General features: G+C 36.7%; 2 protein-coding genes across 4 annotated transcripts in view; one reads left to right on the top strand and one right to left on the bottom strand.

Moving 5' to 3' along the window:
• LOC105220669 (holocytochrome c-type synthase) overlaps nucleotides 1-20846 on the top strand; it is a 130441-nt gene that overhangs the window by 9733 nt on the left and 99862 nt on the right. The window lies entirely within an intron of this gene.
• The window catches only part of LOC105220666 (homeotic protein proboscipedia), a 61572-nt gene that overhangs the window by 25852 nt on the left and 14874 nt on the right, over nucleotides 1-20846 (bottom strand). For all 3 annotated transcript variants that reach the window (XM_054225939.1, XM_029045859.2, XM_054225938.1), the window contains exon 3: nucleotides 5377-5391. In XM_054225939.1, the coding sequence (XP_054081914.1) occupies nucleotides 5377-5391 (15 nt within the window). The remainder of the gene's footprint in view (nucleotides 1-5376; nucleotides 5392-20846) is intronic.

Genomic DNA, 20846 nt, shown 5'->3' with positions numbered 1-20846 from the left:
CGAGAATAACTTCTTTTTGCCAATTTCCTCAATGCATGTCCAGCTAACCTTAACACCTTATTACTAGCACAATAAGGCCTAATTAAATTTATCTTCGTATCTTCGAAAATTGTAGTAATCACATGACAAATGTGGTTCGCTACCTTTTCTTTGAATGCGGCTTGTGATGTGAGCAAATTTATCTTGTTTTTGGTAGTGCGTTGTGTTGCTACAGCACTGTCGGTCAGCGCTGTTGCAGCAATTCTAGCAGCACAGCAAAAAGAAAAAGTATCGAAAAAAATTGCTTTCATTCCGACGTCTCAGTGATGCGCCGCTGAGCGGCCACTGCTGTCAGTCTTGAAATGTCATGATTAATGATGTTAACATGTGGGCTTGAACCGTCTGCGTCTATATGCCAACCTATTTAGATGCATGCAAGCCGGCCAGCCAACGCATGTGAAAAAGTGCACAACAACACAACTTATAGTTGAGGGTTTCCTCTCGCAGGTCCACAGCTCGAGGCAAAAACAAAAAAATAAAAACAAAAAAATACAACAACAACAGTGGAGAATACGAAATTGCCGGCGATACAGAAACTTGTGGACAAATGACCTAAGAAATGTACTGAGGGTTGGACGAGCTTAAACACGAGCGTCCCGAGCGTTCAGGCATATATTTTGTATGTATGTATGTGTGTGTATAAACTAATAGTAGGTGGAGTGCAGAGAGGCAGTATACACTCCATCAAGGTAAATTAAACCGCAACCGTCGCCAATGCCTGTAATGTCCTGCCATCGATAAACAAAAGAAAGTGGGTAAAGAGAATAAAATGTAAACATAAACGTTGATATGAACTCGTTTTGTACGACAAGAGTATTACTTGAAATTAGAAATTAATCCACACATCAGCGCAATGTGATTAATACATACACATGTCGGAAGGTCTTGTATGTTGGTGCAAATGTACATACATATGTACATACAGATGTAATACTTTTAACTCTGTAGAAATTATAGAAGATAGTTTTCTTGTTATTACGAGTATCAAGCGCAATTTTTTCCAAAATTATTTTATGGTGATAATTGAATATATTATGGCAAACGGTTAGAGGTTAAAGTTCATCTCTGATCTGTAGAAAATATTTGTAGCGGATTCTAAAACTATTAATCAGCCAATTTTTTAACAATTTACGTCAAATTTTTATTTGCACTCACAGGCATCTTTAGAGAAATCATTATGAGAGAATGTTCCCAGAAATTTTTGTAGAAAATGTAAAACATTGTTTTTTCGAAAAGCAAAATTCTCTTAAGTTGTTCAGCAATAGGTTTCTCCATTCAATAAAAGCTGCAGTCGGTTTAAGAGAAACATTTTCGAACCAAAATTATACAATTTCATCGCAGGCGAAATTGAAGAATGAATGAAAATGAATATTTTGAAGCATTCTTATACGATATAATATAAGTGGTTACATGGGTGTCACGACATCATATATATATATCTTTAGAATGTTGTCCTAAAATTCTCGATCCGACTAATAGTTTTGAAGATATAATTTGAAAAAGTTGCGCGCTTTTTAGCCAATGTTTTTCATAAAAATATCTAACAAAAACACATTTTTATTTTCCTTCCTTCGTCCAAGTTCTAGTCTTGGCCTTTACTAAACATGTATTTTTAATTTTTTACTTCAAATGATCTTCTAGGAGTTGTGCTGCCATCGCGGATGCACTTTATCCTGAGACATCGCCACAAAATGACATCACAACGACAGAGTTTTCAATATTTTCAAATTCAAATTTCAATAATCCCTCATAAAAAATCCAAAAAAAAAAAATAAAATTTTTTTATGAAAAATTACCGTTTTATCCGGACGAAACACATATAACCCCATATATAAATTAAATCGGTGTGTTCCTTATTTTAAGTTCCCAGCTCTAAGTAAATCTCTTGCAAACACTTTTGCATATTTTTTATATACTCCAAGTAACATTATTATTATTAGTAGTATTCTTCATTGATCCAAAAAGCCGACGCTGTTGTTTAATCAATGGAAACCCAGCAAAGGACAGGGGCGTAAACAATTACCTAAGCTGCATATATGTTTTTAGTATGAAATTGTGAGTTCTTATAAAAAAATAATACGATTCATGGCAATAATGCATTTGCGGTCACAACAAGTTCTTATATACCCACACATACATACATAGATTCAGATGTATATATAACTTGTTATAACAACAACACAAAAATTATCAAACAATAAAAAAGACATGACAACATTGGAGGCAAGATTAAGAATAAAATCGTGGGCAACAACACAAATTCACATGTGAGACCATGCACTGGCAATATCGGCGCGAATCTACAATACGAACAAGTGCCAAGCCATGTCAAGCCGCTCAGGAGTTTTGCCCTACTACAAATGATACAATAATTGCCCGTAGCCATTGCCATCATCGACGCCATAACCAACGCCATAGTCGGCGTCATCGCTAACCGCAACGGCAACGGCAACGATATATGACGGCCATATGAAAGCACAAAAAAAAACACAAACAACGACGAAAGCAAAACGCCAACAACAACAAAAAACAAACTAAACACGTCAATGTCGTTCCTGGCCCGACAACTATTGCTACCGAATGCTGGCTTTTGTTGTTGTTCAGTTTTGTACTTTTGTACATACATATATGTTTTTGTTGTTGTTATAGTGGCCTTTGTTGTGGTCCGATTGTGTTTTTATCATGAATTCTTAAAAAGCGCGGTCTGTCATACAATCGAAGTGGCCGGCAGTACCTACAAGCGCTGTCATGGATCACATATACAATACATACATACATATGTATATGTATTTATATACTCTGCTTATATACTTATGGCCGACAATTTCGTCATCTTCAACGTTGCAGCCAATTCAGTTGCGGCGGATGTGCGCTTTTGAATTGCCTGCTTGTCCACCATTGAGGTATAGAGTATATGTTTGTATGTATGTATGTTGCATGTTATTGTAACAATAATGACATGACCGACCAGCGAAGAACCGACTGAAAAGCAACAAAAAGCAGGGCACTTGTAAAAAGTGGTTGCTATTCGTACCTCAATCATGTAATTATTTCCTCTGAGTACCACGAACACTCTTCGCCACGCCGCGACCACCATTGTCACATACAACAACAACAACAACATCATAATGCAACAACAACTATGGTCAAAAGCTGATGCCAGCCAAAGAACAGCACAATCGGCGTTATATACCTATAGCCTCAAGTGTATGTATGTATGTTTGTATAAATATATATGTCTACAGACCAGGGTATAAATATACACACATATGGCTACATACATATATGTTTGTTTAATAATAGGAGGATTCTAGCGTGTTTTTGATATATCTTTACACGAGTTTATAAGCTTTCGTGTGGCCAGCACTTCCATTGCACGATTAGAGCCAAAAAAAGTGTAATTGTTTGAACAAAGCGCTGAATGAAGGCAACGGAGAAAAAAGTATAAACGTAAGGTATATTCCGTGGAGACATGAATATGCACAATTTTTCGTGTCTTCCGTTTGTCTACTTCATTCTTTCAGGTAAATTAAAGCGTGGTTCTGGTTCCTGTCTAGCTGCAGGCAGCAAATGGTGGAAATTGAGAGCATTGCTTATACCCAAAATGGTGCACTTAAAAGCCACAATGAGATGAGATTGTATAATTTGGATGGAACCAGATTATATTTGTCTATTTGTGAATACTTTCTTAGTACAGTGTCTTCAAAATCGGTAATTTCAACAATTAAATTAAGATTAATTGCCATTTTATACAATTTAAGACCTGTGATTTAATATGATTGATAAACAAATCTAGTAAAAATTAAAAATGTTGAAATCAGTATTATTGATTTAAAGAATTATGGACCTTTTAAGTATATTCTTGGTGTTTAAGTCAAGTGAACATGCCTTATATAATCAATTTATCCCTCGCAGTATCTTTAATATTTCCAACAAAGTTCAGAGAAGAGAAAATTAATACCTAAACAAACTAAGGGAGGGTAGCACTACCGAAATATACAAAATAAAAATATTCGGAATATTTGAGATTATCACATGCGATATATTATATTAAGAATATTATTCTCTAACTATATTAATATATTCCATGTTTTTGCTCTATAACATATAATATTGACTGGAGCACACTCAATTATGGAAAAGAGTTTATATTTATACTTCGTTCATTTCGATCAAAATAGTTTATAAGATCCCAATCTCACATAAAAGGGAAGGTCTCACGCTCTTCAATTAATATATGAACATATGTATATCCTTTGCATTTTCGAAATGATTAAATTGTAGATCGAACACATCATTTAAAAATTGTGCGTTCTAGACTACAGGTTCGATATTTCATATATTGAACGAGATCTACATACATATATGTTGATGTCTTCAACGAGCTTACTTGAGATATACCTGGTTTGTAATGAGTCAAAGTAATTGATGGTGGGTCTAAATATATCAAATTTGAAGATCGGTACGTTTTTCTCACACGTTCAATTAATTGCAATATTTTGATAATATCACTGAATACAGTAGCCCTTTTTAAATGTTAGAGCAAAACTGAAAAAATAAGAAATTTCGAATTTAAAACTAATCTTTGTAAGAAATTCATGATTGAGCTTATTTTAATGGCCGACCCTTAAGTATAATTCATCATATTATATTAATTTCATTTTCATTATTTTTATCTCAATAGACCAAACGAAGAAAAGCCCACTCTATCGACGACTATTTAAATTACAATTGCAACAAATTTGCATAGCAAGAAACTAAGGGACTCTCATGGTAGTAGTGAGTGAGCTTCGAAGATTGCAAATTAGGAAAAAAATGGCATGAAATACAATTTAATCCACACACTCTTACCAAATATTGTGTGCTAACATTTTTATTTATCGCAACCGAAAATACCATTCAAGCATTCTTAAACGGCATTAAACCACAAGAAAATATGCCGGCCAAAACGCAAATAAATAAAACGCAGAAAATGTGAAAAGCAAGACGAAAATTAAAAATTGATTATAACAACCGCAGCCAAGCTATTTTTCCAATACCATTCTGCAGTTATATAAACCGAACTGAATTTGTGAAAGGTTTGCGCGAGTCTTGAACTTAAATGGGTGTTATAACCGCCCCTGAGTACGCGCCGCAAAGTGTTTTATTGTTTCTTGCATTCCACACGAAATTTGCTCTTGCCTAAAACCATAAATGAGTTGGTAAATACTGCAAGAGACAGCCCAATTCGCCCAAAACGAATGCAAATTATTTATTATACTTATATACCTAGTTAAGTGCATATTTGTTGTTGCCAATTGGTTTTTTTACATATATTAAATAATGAAAGGTACTTACTTATAGCATTATCGGCTGGAAAAAAGAGTAGAAACGAAATTAATTATAAAGATTCTATATTTATATATTAAAATAATATATTTTTATATGTCAAGATTAAAAATATATTTTTGTATTCTTAAAAATATTTCTTAAAATCTCTCCTCTACTGTAAAGTAATGTTAACTAAACACTTTGAGTAAGCTCTCTGTCAGCTATTAATAACCAAAAGCACTAAAATTATTGCCCGCACCCTTGGAACGAGTTTGGTTGTGCTTGCGTCTTCAATGTCTACGACTTTCTTATCTCCAACATTTCGAAAACGCTACTGAAATCAATAAATTTTGTATTTTATAGAGTCTCACACCTTACGGTAATCAGCGGGTAGCGTTTATCGAATTGCCATTTCAGTAGCACAAGAAGATGTAGCCATAAAATTTACAAGCTTTTCAAACGGTTATTTATACAGTTTATGTTTCGAAAGGTGTAAGTGAGATGTTTTCGCTAACTTCAACTTGATCCTTTGAGAATAATGTTAAGAGTGGTAACGATTACTTAACGGAATTTCTTGTTATTTGTATTTAGTTAAGAATAAAGCGAGAAATTAAAGTAAATTACATATTTATGGTTTTGAAAAGTAATAAATACGATATTATAGATTTTGGAAAATGATGGTTTTCGAAAAAATAATTTGGTTTTTGAAAATATAATAAAAAAATGAATGAATTTATAATTAATTTATTTTGAATTTTTTAAAATGTTCATATTTAGTAGAAAATAAATATAGTCTTATATATTATATATACACAGTTACATTACATAATATTATGCACATAAGTATTTACGCAGGTGACGCTGTGCACCTTTTTTCTAAAGAAACTCAAATATTCTGCATATTCTAGTTGAAGTACATATGCACATATCTACACATAAATATGTACATATTGCAACCGCAAGTACCGTTAAAATTCTTGTGTTAGATAAACGCAGAGAAGTAGAGAATGGCAGTGTGAAGAAAAACGAATTTCCGTTTTTCCTGTCGTTTCTGCAAAGGTTTCCTTGGCGGAAGCGTTGCTGTTTGAGGGTGAAACATAAATTCCGTTAGCGCAAGGTAAACGAAAAGTCGTGGAAGAATCTTTAAAGAGCGGAAAAAATTTTCACAGGCGTATCAAGCAGCTTATTGCAAAAGAACATTAGTAAATTTTAAAATAATTTTTGGAGTTTTGCAATTTTTTAAGAATATTTTATTAAAGAGTATGAGAGAGTATAGGCTATTTAAATGAAAGTATGATGCCTATTTATAGACCCCAATTAGTTAAAATATAATCTTTTATTAAATTCACTACCGTAAATAGTACACTGAAACCCTTTAGTATAGCATCATAGCACATTTTAACACTATATCTATCATTCAACCTAGCCAAAGGTGATCCAACCATGCACAACACGGATTTTTATTTTTTATTTTTTATTGTTTCTAAGCAACATGTGTTAAGCAATGCAAAATGGTAGACACGAAGACGTTTCAAATTAAAGCGTTTAAAGCACTAACTATCGCGTGGTAGCCACATCCACTTGTTACCTTATCCTATACCTTCTGTTTCGATACTTTCTGTTCAATATTTCATCGCTTGGTTTTTAAGTACACCCACCACAAATACTCGCATGTAAATAGTATAACTAAGTTTATCGTGTAAGGTTTATCGAAGAAGCGCACAAATGGTTCACCGAAAGTTTTACGATCCCCGGCCTTTGAGTGGAAAATCATTAACCCAAGACACGGATACAATTTTCCACAACAAATTCGAACATGAGTGAGGGACGCATACTGCGGCAAGTGCACTGGTCAGTAGTTTTCTTTACACAAAAATATTTACTTGAAGTTTATGAAAATTTGGCAGCCGCCAACAAAAACCAACCTTATTTGGGAGAATATGATGGAGAAACTAACGAAAAGTTTCTGTTTAGAAGTGAGTATGGAAACCCGTTAGTTTTTGTATGCTCACAAGAACGCAAGTAAATATGAAGGAGTGTGTATTCCATAGTAATGGAATTTCTTACCTCATTACATGGGTGTCACTGACGGCGTGTCGTTGTGCTGTCTGTCAGTCTGGCAACCACACAACATTATTTGCACAAAAGCGGAAATCAAATTTAGTGTCGGAGGCGCTGAAGTGAAATATCATGAGTAATCATCCATGGCAAATAGACGAACGAAAGCAAGCAAGAGCAGCATGCCCTGTACCCCAAAGCGTGAGTAAAAATCATGCTAATGGAAATAATAGTGTCTGCTGGCAAAATTATAAACGCAATAATAATAATAATAATGATGAAGGGTAATCGGTGGATGGGATTGATATTTGAATTTAGCGAAGGAAGTGAAATGAATTCATGGAATGATTAGCAACTATTTCAGTGCAGTTTATTTATTAACACACAAAATGGTGGGAGAACACAAAACAGTGACTGGACAGTTGTTTGTTAAAGTTTTGTTAGAATAGCTATATTTGAATTTATTGAATATTTTGCATAAGATATTTAAGAATTTAATTCATCAAAGCGCTTTTAACGAAATTATTTCAAAGAAACAAAAATAAGTTTTTTATGAAAAATAATTTATATGCATTTATGTTAGTATGTATGTCTATGTGTTGGTGACGCATTTGCTTTTTGCTTTTCTCATTTAACGCTCCTTACACACAATACTTCTTGCTTGTATCGAATGTGCCGTTGACTGGCAGTGGGTGTGTCCATGCCTTTCATTCATTCTGACAGTTTCTCCACCCACTCGCCGTTATGGCGTGCGCACTACGAAACAAAACGAAATGGCACATTCGTCGGTCGGTGGGTTGTTGTGCCCTCGCTTCAAGTGTCTTAAAGCATTTAAAGGTAAAAACTTGCTACGCGCATGATATATGTGCAATTATATGTTAAGAGTATATTATGTATTACAAATATGTATATTTGTTGAAATGTGTATGCATTTCCTTCGAAGCAGCACTTGTAGGACAATTGTACGTGGCAAACCGCCACGTGTTCCGGGGTCGTAGGTTTAAGTTGTCGTTGGTTAGAGAATGTAAAGACACAGTGTACCTTTGTGTATGTTTTGTGGCGCCAAGTGTTCCATGTAAAACAAAACACACCTACAAATATTTTTTTTTTAGTTTCACGTGTGCCACAATATGGCTACAGACATAAATAAATAAATGTTTGAAGCAAATTAAAAGTCTTATTTTATATTATATTCACCTGTACTTCTTCACGACCACATACAAAATGTTTTGCTTCTTTTTATAGCTTTATATCCGTGTATGTCCTCCTTGTATGAAATTTGTGATCGACATCTCATAACTCAGAAACTTAACTGAATTAATTCAATTGTCAGAATCAAACCTATGAAAATGAACTCAGCTCTCTTGTACTCTAATGATCATAGGAACTTTGAACAATTTGAACTACTAAGGAACTCTTCTCCTCCATGAGAAATATATGTATGACTATTTGGGATCCCACAATCATATGAATTTGCAGTAGGCAAGGTAACAACCAGTATATATATATATATATTTGGCGTAGGAACCGCTTTAAGCGATTATAGCCGAATCCACCAGAGCGCGCCACTCATTCCTCCTTTTTGCTTTTTGGCGCCAACTGGAAACACCAAGTGAAGCCAGGTCACTTTGCACTTGGTCTTTCCACCGGAGTGGAGGTCGTCCTCTTCCGCGGCTTCCTCCAGCGGGTACTGCATCGAATACTTTCAGAGCTGGAGTGTTTTCTTCCATCCGTACAACATGACCTAGCCAGCGTAGCCGCTGTCTTTTTATTCGCTGAACTATGTCAATGTCGTCGTATAAATCGTACAGCTCATCGTTCCATCGTCTGCGGTATTCGCCGTTGCCAATGTTTAGAGGACCATAAATCTTGCGCAAAATCTTTCTCTCGAAAACCCCAAGAGTCGTCTCATCGGATGTTGTCATCGTCCACGCTTCAGCGCCATACATCAGGACGGGAATAATGAGCGACTTATAGAGTTTGATTTTGGTTCGTCGAGAGAGGACTTTACTTTTCAATTGCCTACTCAGTCCAAAGTAGCACCTGTTGGCAAGAGTGATTCTGCGTTGGATTTCAAGGCTGACATTGTTGGTGTTGTTAATGCTGGTTCCCAGATAAACGAAATTATCTACAACTTCAAAGTTATGACTGTCAACAGTGACGTGGGAGCCAAGACGCGAGTGCGCTGACTGTTTGTTTGATGACAGGAGATATTTCGTCTTGTCCTCATTCACCACCAGACCCATACGCTTCGCTTCTTTATCTAGTCTGGAAAACGCAGAACAAACGGCGCGGTTGTTGCTTCCGATGATATCAATATCATCGGCATACGCCAGGAGCTGTACACTCTTGTAGAAGATTGTACCCTCTCTATTTAGTTCTGCAGCTCGTATTATTTTTTCCAGCAATAGATTGAAGAAGTCGCACGATAGTGAGTCACCCTGTCTGAAGCCTCGTTTGGTATCGAACGGCTCGGAGAGGTCCTTCCCGATCCTGACGGAGCTTTTGGTGTTGCTCAACGTCAGCTTACATAGCCGTATTAGTTTTGCAGGGATACCAAATTCAGACATCGCGGCATAAAGGCAGCTCCTTTTCGTGCTATCGAAGGCAGCTTTAAAATCGATAAAAAGATGGTGGGTATCGATTCTTCTCTCTCGGGTCTTTTCCAAGATTTGGCGCATGGTGAATATCTGGTCCATTGTAGATTTTCCAGGTCTAAAGCCACACTGATAAGGTCCAATCAGTTCGTTGACGATGGGCTTTAGTCTTTCACACAATACGCTCGATAAAACCTTATATGCGATATTGAGGAGACTTATACCACGGTAGTTGGCGCAGATTGTGGGGTCTCCCTTCTTATGGATTGGGCAGAGCACACTAAGATTCCAATCGTCAGGCATGCTTTCTTCCGACCATATTCTACAAAGAAGCTGATGCATGCACCTTATCAGTTCTTCGCCGCCGTATTTGAATAGCTCGGCCGGTAATCCATCGGCCCCCGCCGCTTTGTTGTTCTTCAAGCGGGTAATTGCTATTCGAATTTCTTCATGGTCGGGTAATGGAACATCTATTCCATCGTCATCGATTGGGGAATCGGGTTCGCCATCTCCTGGTGTTGTACTTTCACTGCCATTGAGCAGGTCGGAGAAGTGTTCCCTCCATAATCCCAGTGTGCTCTGGACATCCGTTACCAGATTACCTTCTCGGTCCCTACATGATAATGCTCCGGTCTTGAAACCTTCTGTTAATCGCCTCATCTTTTCATAAAATTTTCGAGCATTACCCATGTCGGCCAGCTTTTCAAGCTTTTCATACTCACGCATTTCGGCCTCTTTCTTTTTACGTCTGCAAATGCGTCTCGCTTCCCTCTTCAGTTCTCGATATCTATCCCACCCCGAACGTGTTGTGGTCGATCGCAACGTTGCGAGGTAGGCAGTCTGTTTTCTCTCCACTGCGGAACGACAATTCTCATCGTACCAACTGGTTTTTTGGCGTTGCCGGAGACCAATTGTTTCGGCTGCAGCGGTATGCAATGAGTTTGAGATGCCGTTCCACAGCTCCCTTATATCGAGATGCTGATGAGTGCTCTCCGAGAGCAGGAGTGCAAGTCGAGTAGAAAATCGTTCGGCTGTCGGTTGTGATTGCAGCTTTTCGACGTCGAACCTTCCTTGTGTTTGTTGACGGGCGTTCTTTGCTGCACAGAGGCGAGTGCGTATCTTTGCTGCTACTAGATAATGGTCCGAGTCAATGTTTGGTCCTCGGAGCGTACGCACGTCTAAAACACTGGAGACATGTCTTCCGTCTATCACAACGTGATCGATTTGATTGCGCGTGTTTCGATCAGGGGACAGCCACGTTGCTTGATGAATTTTTTTATGCTGGAATCTGGTACTACAGACAACCATATTTCGGGCCCCAGCGAAGTCGATCAGCCTCAGGCCGTTTGGCGATGTTTCGTCATGGAGGCTGAATTTTCCGACTGTTGTGCCAAAGACACCTTCTTTACCCACCCTGGCGTTAAAATCGCCAAGCACGATTTTGACATCGTGGCGGGGGCAGCGCTCATAGATGCGTTCTAGGCGCTCATAGAAAGCATCTTTGGTCGCATCGTCCTTCTCTTCCGTTGGGGCGTGGGCGCAAATCAGCGATATGTTGAAGAACCTCGCTTTGATGCGGATTGTGGCAAGACGTTCATCCACCGGGGTGAATGCCAGGACTCGGCGACGTAGTCTCTCTCCCACCACAAATCCAACACCGAATTTGCGCTCCTTTATATGGCCGCTGTAGTAGATGTCACAAGGACCCACCTTCTTCCGTCCTTGTCCCGTCCATCGCACTTCTTGGACGGCGGTGATGTCAGCCTTTAGTTGTATGAGGACATCAACCAGCTGGGCAGAGGCACCTTCCCAATTAAGAGTCCGGACATTCCAGGTGCATGCCCTCAAATCATAGTCCTTTATACGTTTGCCGTGGTCGTCATCAAAAGGGGGGTTTCTCATCCGAGGCCTGTGTTTCTTATTCACTGGTTATTCGTTTTTATGTGGTGGGTCCCAAGCCCTACGCACAACCGCACAAGCGGGCTTCGCCTTCTCACTTTAGCTCGCCTCCAAACGGATGTCTGTTAGCTACCCAGGGGATACTTGGTCTAAAACCGGAAGTCGTGAGCTGCTTGAGTCATATGCAAAAGAATCGTTCCTGGCCACTCCCAAGTGAATGGCAATCAGAAACTTTCCTCACTTGCGTGAACTTCTACATATGACCCCATCCCCCATTTCAAACTTCCCCTCTAGGCCCCGGATACCCAGTGAGTAAGATCAGTCAGTATGTAATCCATCTCAATTTGATTGTGTAGACTTGTTTCGCTTGTTATAATGGCATTCAGAACTCTTCCAAACTGAGAAATCGAGTCATACGAACATACTATCTGGTCGGTTTGGTTTACTTAAGAATCTTGTGTCGAATAATATGTAGGAAATATCAAGCTCCGTCTCCGGAAAGCTCCGTCAGGATCGGGAAGGACCTCTCCGAGCCGTTCGATACCAAACGAGGCTTCAGACAGGGTGACTCACTATCGTGCGACTTCTTCAATCTATTGCTGGAAAAAATAATACGAGCTGCAGAACTAAATAGAGAGGGTACAATCTTCTACAAGAGTGTACAGCTCCTGGCGTATGCCGATGATATTGATATCATCGGAAGCAACAACCGCGCCGTTTGTTCTGCGTTTTCCAGACTAGATAAAGAAGCGAAGCGTATGGGTCTGGTGGTGAATGAGGACAAGACGAAATATCTCCTGTCATCAAACAAACAGTCGGCGCACTCGCGTCTTGGCTCCCACGTCACTGTTGACAGTCATAACTTTGAAGTTGTAGATAATTTCGTTTATCTGGGAACCAGCATTAACAACACCAACAATGTCAGCCTTGAAATCCAACGCAGAATCACTCTTGCCAACAGGTGCTACTTTGGACTGAGTAGGCAATTGAAAAGTAAAGTCCTCTCTCGACGAACCAAAATCAAACTCTATAAGTCGCTCATTATTCCCGTCCTGATGTATGGCGCTGAAGCGTGGACGATGACAACATCCGATGAGACGACTCTTGGGGTTTTCGAGAGAAAGGTTTTGCGCAAGATTTTTGGTCCTCTAAACATTGGCAACGGCGAATACCGCAGGCGATGGAACGATGAGCTGTACGATTTATACGACGACATTGACATAGTTCAGCGAATAAAAAGACAGCGGCTACGCTGGCTAGGTCATGTTGTACGGATGGAAGAAAACACTCCAGCTCTGAAAGTATTCGATGCAGTACCCGCTGGAGGAAGCCGCGGAAGAGGACGACCTCCACTCCGGTGGAAAGACCAAGTGCAAAGTGACCTGGCTTCACTTGGTGTTTCCAATTGGCGCCAAAAAGCAAAAAGGAGGAATGAGTGGCGCGCTCTGGTGGATTCGGCTATAATCGCTTAAAGCGGTTCCTACGCCAAATATATATATATATCAATGAAACGAAAAAAAGACACACTAAGTTGTTGAAATTTCTTTTAGGTTTCGACAAACATAAGTTTTAGTTTCTACTTCTGATCCATATATTTTTCCCAATAACAGTTAGAAATAGTATTAAAATATCACTAAAGAAACGACAAAAAATGTTTTGTTGAAATTCGACGAAGGTTTTAAATTGAGTGGAATTTTCGAAGTTCAACGAAATTTTAAATTGAAGTTGTATGGATTAAATAGATTTAAAAATCTAAAATTATCAGAAGAACTTATTATTTAAAATCGATTTTGTTAAAAAATAAAAACATTAAAAAGTCATCCTGATACCTCATACCTTTCCTTTTGTCAACAGTATGATCTTATTAAAACAATAAAGGATTATTGCGGTATATTACCAGTTATTAAAACCCACTAATACTCCATACGCATAACATATAAAATGTTTAGCACGCAAAAATGAATATATAATTACAAATGATGATTAAACGACCTTGCAACTGTCAAATCCCTAGATGATGATGAGATGTTAAAAACACTTGTCATTTTTAAACACGTTTTGGAATTTCGAATGGAACTTTTAACTAATATAGTTATTATGTCCGCGCATTACAAACAATTACTATGTAATGACGTTAATGATTATGGCTATAAATATGGCAACAATAACACAACAGCAACAACAACAAAAAACAGCAATGAAAGCGGAAAAATGTTTTCCTTTTGTGCAATTAGATTATGAAAAATATGCAATAAATACTATAATTAAGGAATTTCCATAATATATGGACAGAATATCAATTCAAACGCAAACGAAGCACGCCGCCGGTGTGGGGAGGCAAGTGTGAAAAGCTTTTGCACTAACAGCCATGAGTGCCGTTATTAGCACACCCAATGGATGACAACTAGCGTACAGAGGCATACGCGGGGGAGCGAGTTAAAATTTTGTACAAAAAAAATTTTAATAATGAAATATAAATAACAGTTTATCCTATTACATGCAACTCTGATCGATTTAAAAGTGTCATTTATGAAGCGTAGTGTAGGTTAGGTGGAGAGCGGTGGAGGGAAAGCTAAACTTCATGCATGAACGCAGGCACACATTGTAATCAGTGCTTTTACAAAGCACACACATTATTTAAATCATATAATATACGTGCTTTTAAATGTACAGTCACGAGGAATATTTAAGCAATACTTTTAAGAAATACAAAATTCTATATACATATCTTCGTAATACACATAAAAGTTCCAAACTGATTTCTTCCTAAAAAATTACAAATTTTGAAAAATAGTTAAATTTGGAAAAAAATTTCTATAAATTATTTTGTTAGAAATTTTTAAATTCAGATTCTTGATTAAAATAAATTTATTACGATTTTTAAAATTACTGCAAATATAATTTTTTTAGTTGGCGAATGGAGGAATGAAACCCTAAAAATACCTGGGAACTTTTTCCCTATTTTTCAAAAATATCCTCAAATTTAGTTCATAAAACGATATTAATACGAACTTAAGGGAAATTGCCAAAAAATAACTGAATTTGTAAATCAATCCGAAGAATAAAGCATATGAAAAGTTTATATACCGAGTTTTTGTTCGTATTTTAAATACCTTCGACGAATTTGTATGTGAATTGAGCGTCCATTTGCCATGGATCAGGATTATTATGTCAAACATAAATTTTCATTTTCAACCGTTCTTCTCTTAGCCAAGGTTTTGATAAAAAAAATTTCATGAAGTGTTTATATTTCACGCGTCACTGTACGCTTACAAAAACATGTAGCTATCAGAGTAAAAAAAATTAAATGCTAAAAGTGTGTAATTCATATGCATTTGAATTCAATAAACGTTTTAAAACGCGGAATGTAAATACAATTATATTCATACAAGCGCTATTACAGTTACAGAGCGTGCATAATAACGGCGATTAAAATATTTGTTACGCTGTAATGAAATATAGTTAAAAAATATTTAACAATAAATAACTGCCGCAATATGGGGGCGATATGCATTTGAATATTATATTTCAATAATATATATCAATATGCGCAATGAAATGATTTCAAAAATAAAAGTCATACAAAGCTTGTGCAGGGGAGCGTTATTACCAGAAATACACCAATCGCACACCCTATAACCATAGACGGTGTTGGAGTTAAACATTTGGTTGTTATTTGCATTCAGACGATTTGTTTTTAATATTTTTAAATGAATTTCGCAAAACGTTTAAGCACCTACAAACACATGCAAATATGCGCTATGTGCCTCCCCGCCTCTGCAATTGTTGGAGGGAGGGTGCAGCTGCTCGACTTGGTGGAGTGGTTGGCAGCGGGCGCACCCGTTTCCGTATTGCAAATTTGCATTGAAAAATAATTTGTCAACACATTAAAGGCATGCCCGGGCGACCGACCAACAACTGATGACATTGCGAGTGCTAACCGTAGCGCCATAACCGTGCTGTTATTTTTTTCGCCCCGTTGGATTTTATTTTTGCTGTCATTGCTGCTGTCGCCGCCTCGCAGCGGTGCAGTGCAGATCGCCGCGCATTTTCTTCAACGCCAACAACTGCTGCGTTTAATGTGTTTTCGATGCAAATGAAATTTTATCGCACTTTTGTTTTTAATAAGACTTATAAGTGCCAAAAGACAATTTAAAGTTTTCTTTTCAAGCATGCAAGCAGCGGCTGTAAAGTGTTCCAAATATGGATTTTTGTTGAAAGTGAGCAGGAGAAAATAAAAATTGTACCCGACTTCTTAATGATTGATCAATTTTGGATGGATTGAGCATTAAAGCTGTTAAGCCACCGAAATCGATGTTAAATGGTATTTTCAGTTTTACTTTCTACTATCGCCGCTATCGAAAGTAACAAATATAAGAAAACTACAAATACCAATCATAAATAGTATAAAACTGTCAAAGATCGTTTCTAAGCTGGATTGCAATATATATATATATATAGACAGGTCCATGACAAGGAGAATCAAAGCGCGTTGGAAGAATCTACTGTCTAGGGCCCTATAATACGATAAGTTGGAGGAGCTATCGTGATTTTCTCGAATCAGTGTTTTTACCGCTGGCGCATGAGGTTACTCAAAACCTATTAATCCTATAGATTCCAAATTTTTAATATATAGCTATGGATGAACTAGGATAAATCAAATCGGTGAAGATCTTTTTTACTTTTCAACTAGTTCATTTTTTTGATTTTTGTGCGAAATTAATAATCCTAGTTCATACCAGAGCTAAACATCTACTCTTTCTTATCCCGTTGGAATTTTTGGTTTGAGATGTTCCAGTGAGTGGAAATCACATGCGCCGCCGAAAAGAAGGGCTTTTGTTTGAAAAAAAACAACAACAACAAAAAAAATTTAAATTTGTTTCTTCTTTTTTAAGTCTTCAAATAAATGTATGCAAAGTTACTACCCAAAAAAATTCAAAATCGTCAAAATTTGAAATCGATAATGTAGTAATCCATGTCAAATATCGTGAAGATACCACGTCAAATGCCAAAATTTTCCATACAAGCCATTGATTCCGATCGTTCGGTTTGTATGGCTGCTATATGCTGATCATTTATACTTATGATCATATATACTTTATAGGTCTTCCGACGCTTCCTTCTGGGTGTTACAAACTTCGTGACAAACTTAATATACCCTGTTCAGGGTATAAAAATATATTTTATTCTCACTTTAGATGATATTGCTAGGAGTTATACTGTCAACACGGACGCACCGTTTTCTCGAGCGAATGTGTATCTTTAGGACGATAAAAAGTTTGAACTAAATATTTGTTTCTAAATAAATATCAGGAGAAAGATCGGTTCATCACATTCAAAACCATACAATTTTCTAAAAGTTATTTTGATATTTTTTAAATATAAAGATTTTATTTTTTCCCAAGATTCAATTTACTTTTTTTACTTATGACTCTTGAAAAAAGTTGGTTTGGTCCAATACCCGTTATTATAATTCATATGTGGATTACATATTTGTTAAATTTTACAAGTAATTACAGGGAATTATACAGGGAATTTTCAGTTTAATATTTATCTATATTTACTTAACCTTGTTACTCCTTGATTTGCATTCAACCACAAACTAAATCATTTAAATTTCACAGCTTTTAAATCATTGTGAGTATGTAGAACACACACACACATTTGTATAATATTTGAAATCAGAAAGGGATGAAGTAAAGTTTTTGAAACGTGAAAACATTTATCGCTGCTTAAAAGAGCATGAAAAGTCAACAACACCGCAAACACATGCTTAGCGACAACACACGATATGGCAATCCTACGCCTGCTTCGCAACGGCACACATAAAACACACACGTGTGTATGTGTGCGTATCTCGAGTATTTGTGTGCATTTCGAATGATTCGGATGCGATTGTGAATATGGTACGGATTTTCCGTTTGTCATCGTGCACTTTGTAGAAACTTTAAATATATTTATTTGAGAGTGTGTGTTTGTTGGTGTGGTGTGGTGCCGCCGCTTATTTGATATTCAAACATGAAACCACAGCAAGGACTTTTTTATTTAAATTTCAAAACAGATTTTAAAATATCCGATCTATGCAAAAGGTTTACGGCCAAAAGGGGAAGTCGCTGGTTTCTGTCGCGTCATGCATCATATCTGCATAAGGTGCGGCACACGGAAGCCAACACGGATGGTGTTTGGGGTGAATCGCGTGGTTCGCACGTGATTCGGAGATCATAAATTTTCGCTGGATTTTAAGTGTTTGTAGTTTCTGAATTAGTGCGCGTTGAAAGTTTGATGAAATTTATAACCGCTCGTGCAAAGGTAGATATCACATTTCCGCAAGCGATTGTGCGATACTAGCGGTACTCTTGAGTGCCTTGGGGTCGCGTGTGAACAAATCAGTGAACCGCTTTTGGCGGTTAGGACTCAGCAATTTTAGAATGGGTTACAAATTTGCGCGAGAGATATGCATGTAGAGTGAAATAAATAAATAATGAAGGATGCAGCAGGACGTTATTTACATATGTATATAAGTATATATGTATATCTTAATATATATTTTATGTGTTAAAATTAAAATTTTGTTCCCGGTAGCGAACACTCGGTTAATATATATATGCATAACCAAGCAATATATGTAAGTAGCACATATGTATCTATATCCGAAATGTCATCCAAATCATTTTACTATCAGTCAGTTTAATGTGCTACACCAACTACAACAACAAATACATGTAATACTGCAACTGTTGCCGCCGCATCATCAAAGTCTTAAATGCTTTCACCAGCGTCGATGCTGTCTGGGTTGCTGTCTGCTTAACAGCAAATGTCGAAACAGCATCATCCATCATTCTGGACTTGACCTTTTTTTCTGGCTACACATATGCAGCGTTGCGTGGAGAAAAGTGTAAGCTTTGACGGAATAAGGAATCTGGCATTTCATACCTTCAACGCCGTCATCTCCTGTGAGCATTTGTTGAAAGAAAAAAATTGTGTATTTAGATAAACAAATATGGAATAGGCCGAATTAAGATTCAAATAACTGCTACGTACATGTAAATATATATGTAAAAGTAGGTATGTGTGTCCGTGACCAACAAGTCAGATTGTAATAAAGAGATTGTCAACTTGCTAAACGATTGCACTGTCAGCGTGGCATCATCTACAACACATAAGCTTACAAGATAAATATATATGTATATATACATACATTTGTTTATAAATAAAGCAGAAAATGCTTTGACAAAGTCTTCTAGGTCTTCCAAATCTCTCTCCATTAAAGACAAAGATGTTTGTGTCCATTTCTTTTGGACTAAAGTGGTTGTATGGTACATATTTACAATTGTAAAATGATCCCTTATATTAAAGTGTTGTTGTTTTTGCCTTACTTGACTTGTGCACTTTCGTTGGCAGGCGAGTTAAAAATGAATTTGTCATCGATAAAAATGTCACATGCCTGTGTATTTTGTTTTTTTTTTTTTTGTTTTTGCTTTTGCCGTTGCAACTTTCAAAGTCAGCACAATACATCAAATCGTTGTGTCATTGCTGATTGATTTGCATTCAAAATTTCATTATATATGACATGATTGAATTGGCCTCTGGTGACTGCTGCATAATATGACTGTTATGTTCTTACATCAACAACATTATGTAGTTATCTATATACAGGGCATATGTCTACAGGCAGTTATATTCTGACTGAGTTTATTTTAAAATGATGAATTGCAACTGGCGAAATTTTAGATAATATATTTACTTTTCTAAGTTGTAGCGCTTTGTTAGACAATAGTTGATTTAATATTAAAATTCTTCTCCAGACGAACTTTATCATAAATTAATATGAGTCGTAGAACGCATGACTTATCAATTATAAACTCTTTTGTTTCTATTGCAATGAATATGCAAATCACCCGGTAACTTGTTCTTTATTTATAAAAAAATCGGCAAACCCTGCTGTTGCAAAACTATTGTACATAACTGAAATATTATATTATATTAGAATATGATGAGAATGCATGAATTTCCATTACTATCTTCCACGAAAGCTTTTGTAAGACTAATTGTCAACTATTTTAAGACTGACTGTTACCTAAAGGTCTGTGTCATTGCTTACTCAAGTTACATGAAAATTACTTATTCGGCTTTATTTGCCTTATTCAAGTATTGGTGGTCATATAATAGTAAATAATATGGTGTTTCGAGTTAGAGAAGCTCCACAGTATTATATTATTATTGTATATAAAAATAGTCTTTAACAACTAACAACTGTCTTTGACATATATTGCGGTTCATTATTCTCAAAACTTCACTACTAGTCATTATATCGGTCCATATAATATATATAGATTATTCTGAAAATCCATAGCTCGAAAGATTCTAGTTTGACTCTAACTACTACTGAAGATTGTCAAGCCAAAGATTTGTAAAACTCACATAATCTGGTAACTCTGCATGGATCCTCAATAATCCGACCAATATTCCCAAATATTCGTGTTTAGGCACCAAAACTTCTTTGGATAAACCTTAAACCAACATCGAATCGAAAAGAATGTCTAATAAATTCCAGATCCACAGTTATGTGTTTCAAAAAATCAAGGTCACGTGGATATGTCATATTTGGTAAGCTTACTTGATGCTTACATACAAATCTACGATTCTTCTCTAGCCGATTTTAAAGAGTTTTGCTGAGAATCATATAATATATGTTATGTTCGATGGTAAGGTTGATCTACAGGTAGATATCTAAGTTCTTCATATAAACTATAAAAAAATAATTGATACACGAAATATAGTTCCTTTAAAATAGTCCCGCTTCCATATTATGCCCTTATGAGAGGACCTCTTCCAATCGTCGAAACACTTCTCGAACTCGATTTTTGAGATAGTCTTTGGCTCTTCCAGCGAATACATACGAAACATCGTTACAGTGTTGTTTTGGGCTAAGAATTAACAAAC

The sequence above is a fragment of the Zeugodacus cucurbitae genome, chromosome 2, assembly GCF_028554725.1.
Source record: "Zeugodacus cucurbitae isolate PBARC_wt_2022May chromosome 2, idZeuCucr1.2, whole genome shotgun sequence".
Taxonomy (NCBI): Eukaryota; Metazoa; Arthropoda; class Insecta; order Diptera; family Tephritidae; genus Zeugodacus; species Zeugodacus cucurbitae.
This window is presented reverse-complemented; position numbering and strand designations above follow the sequence as displayed.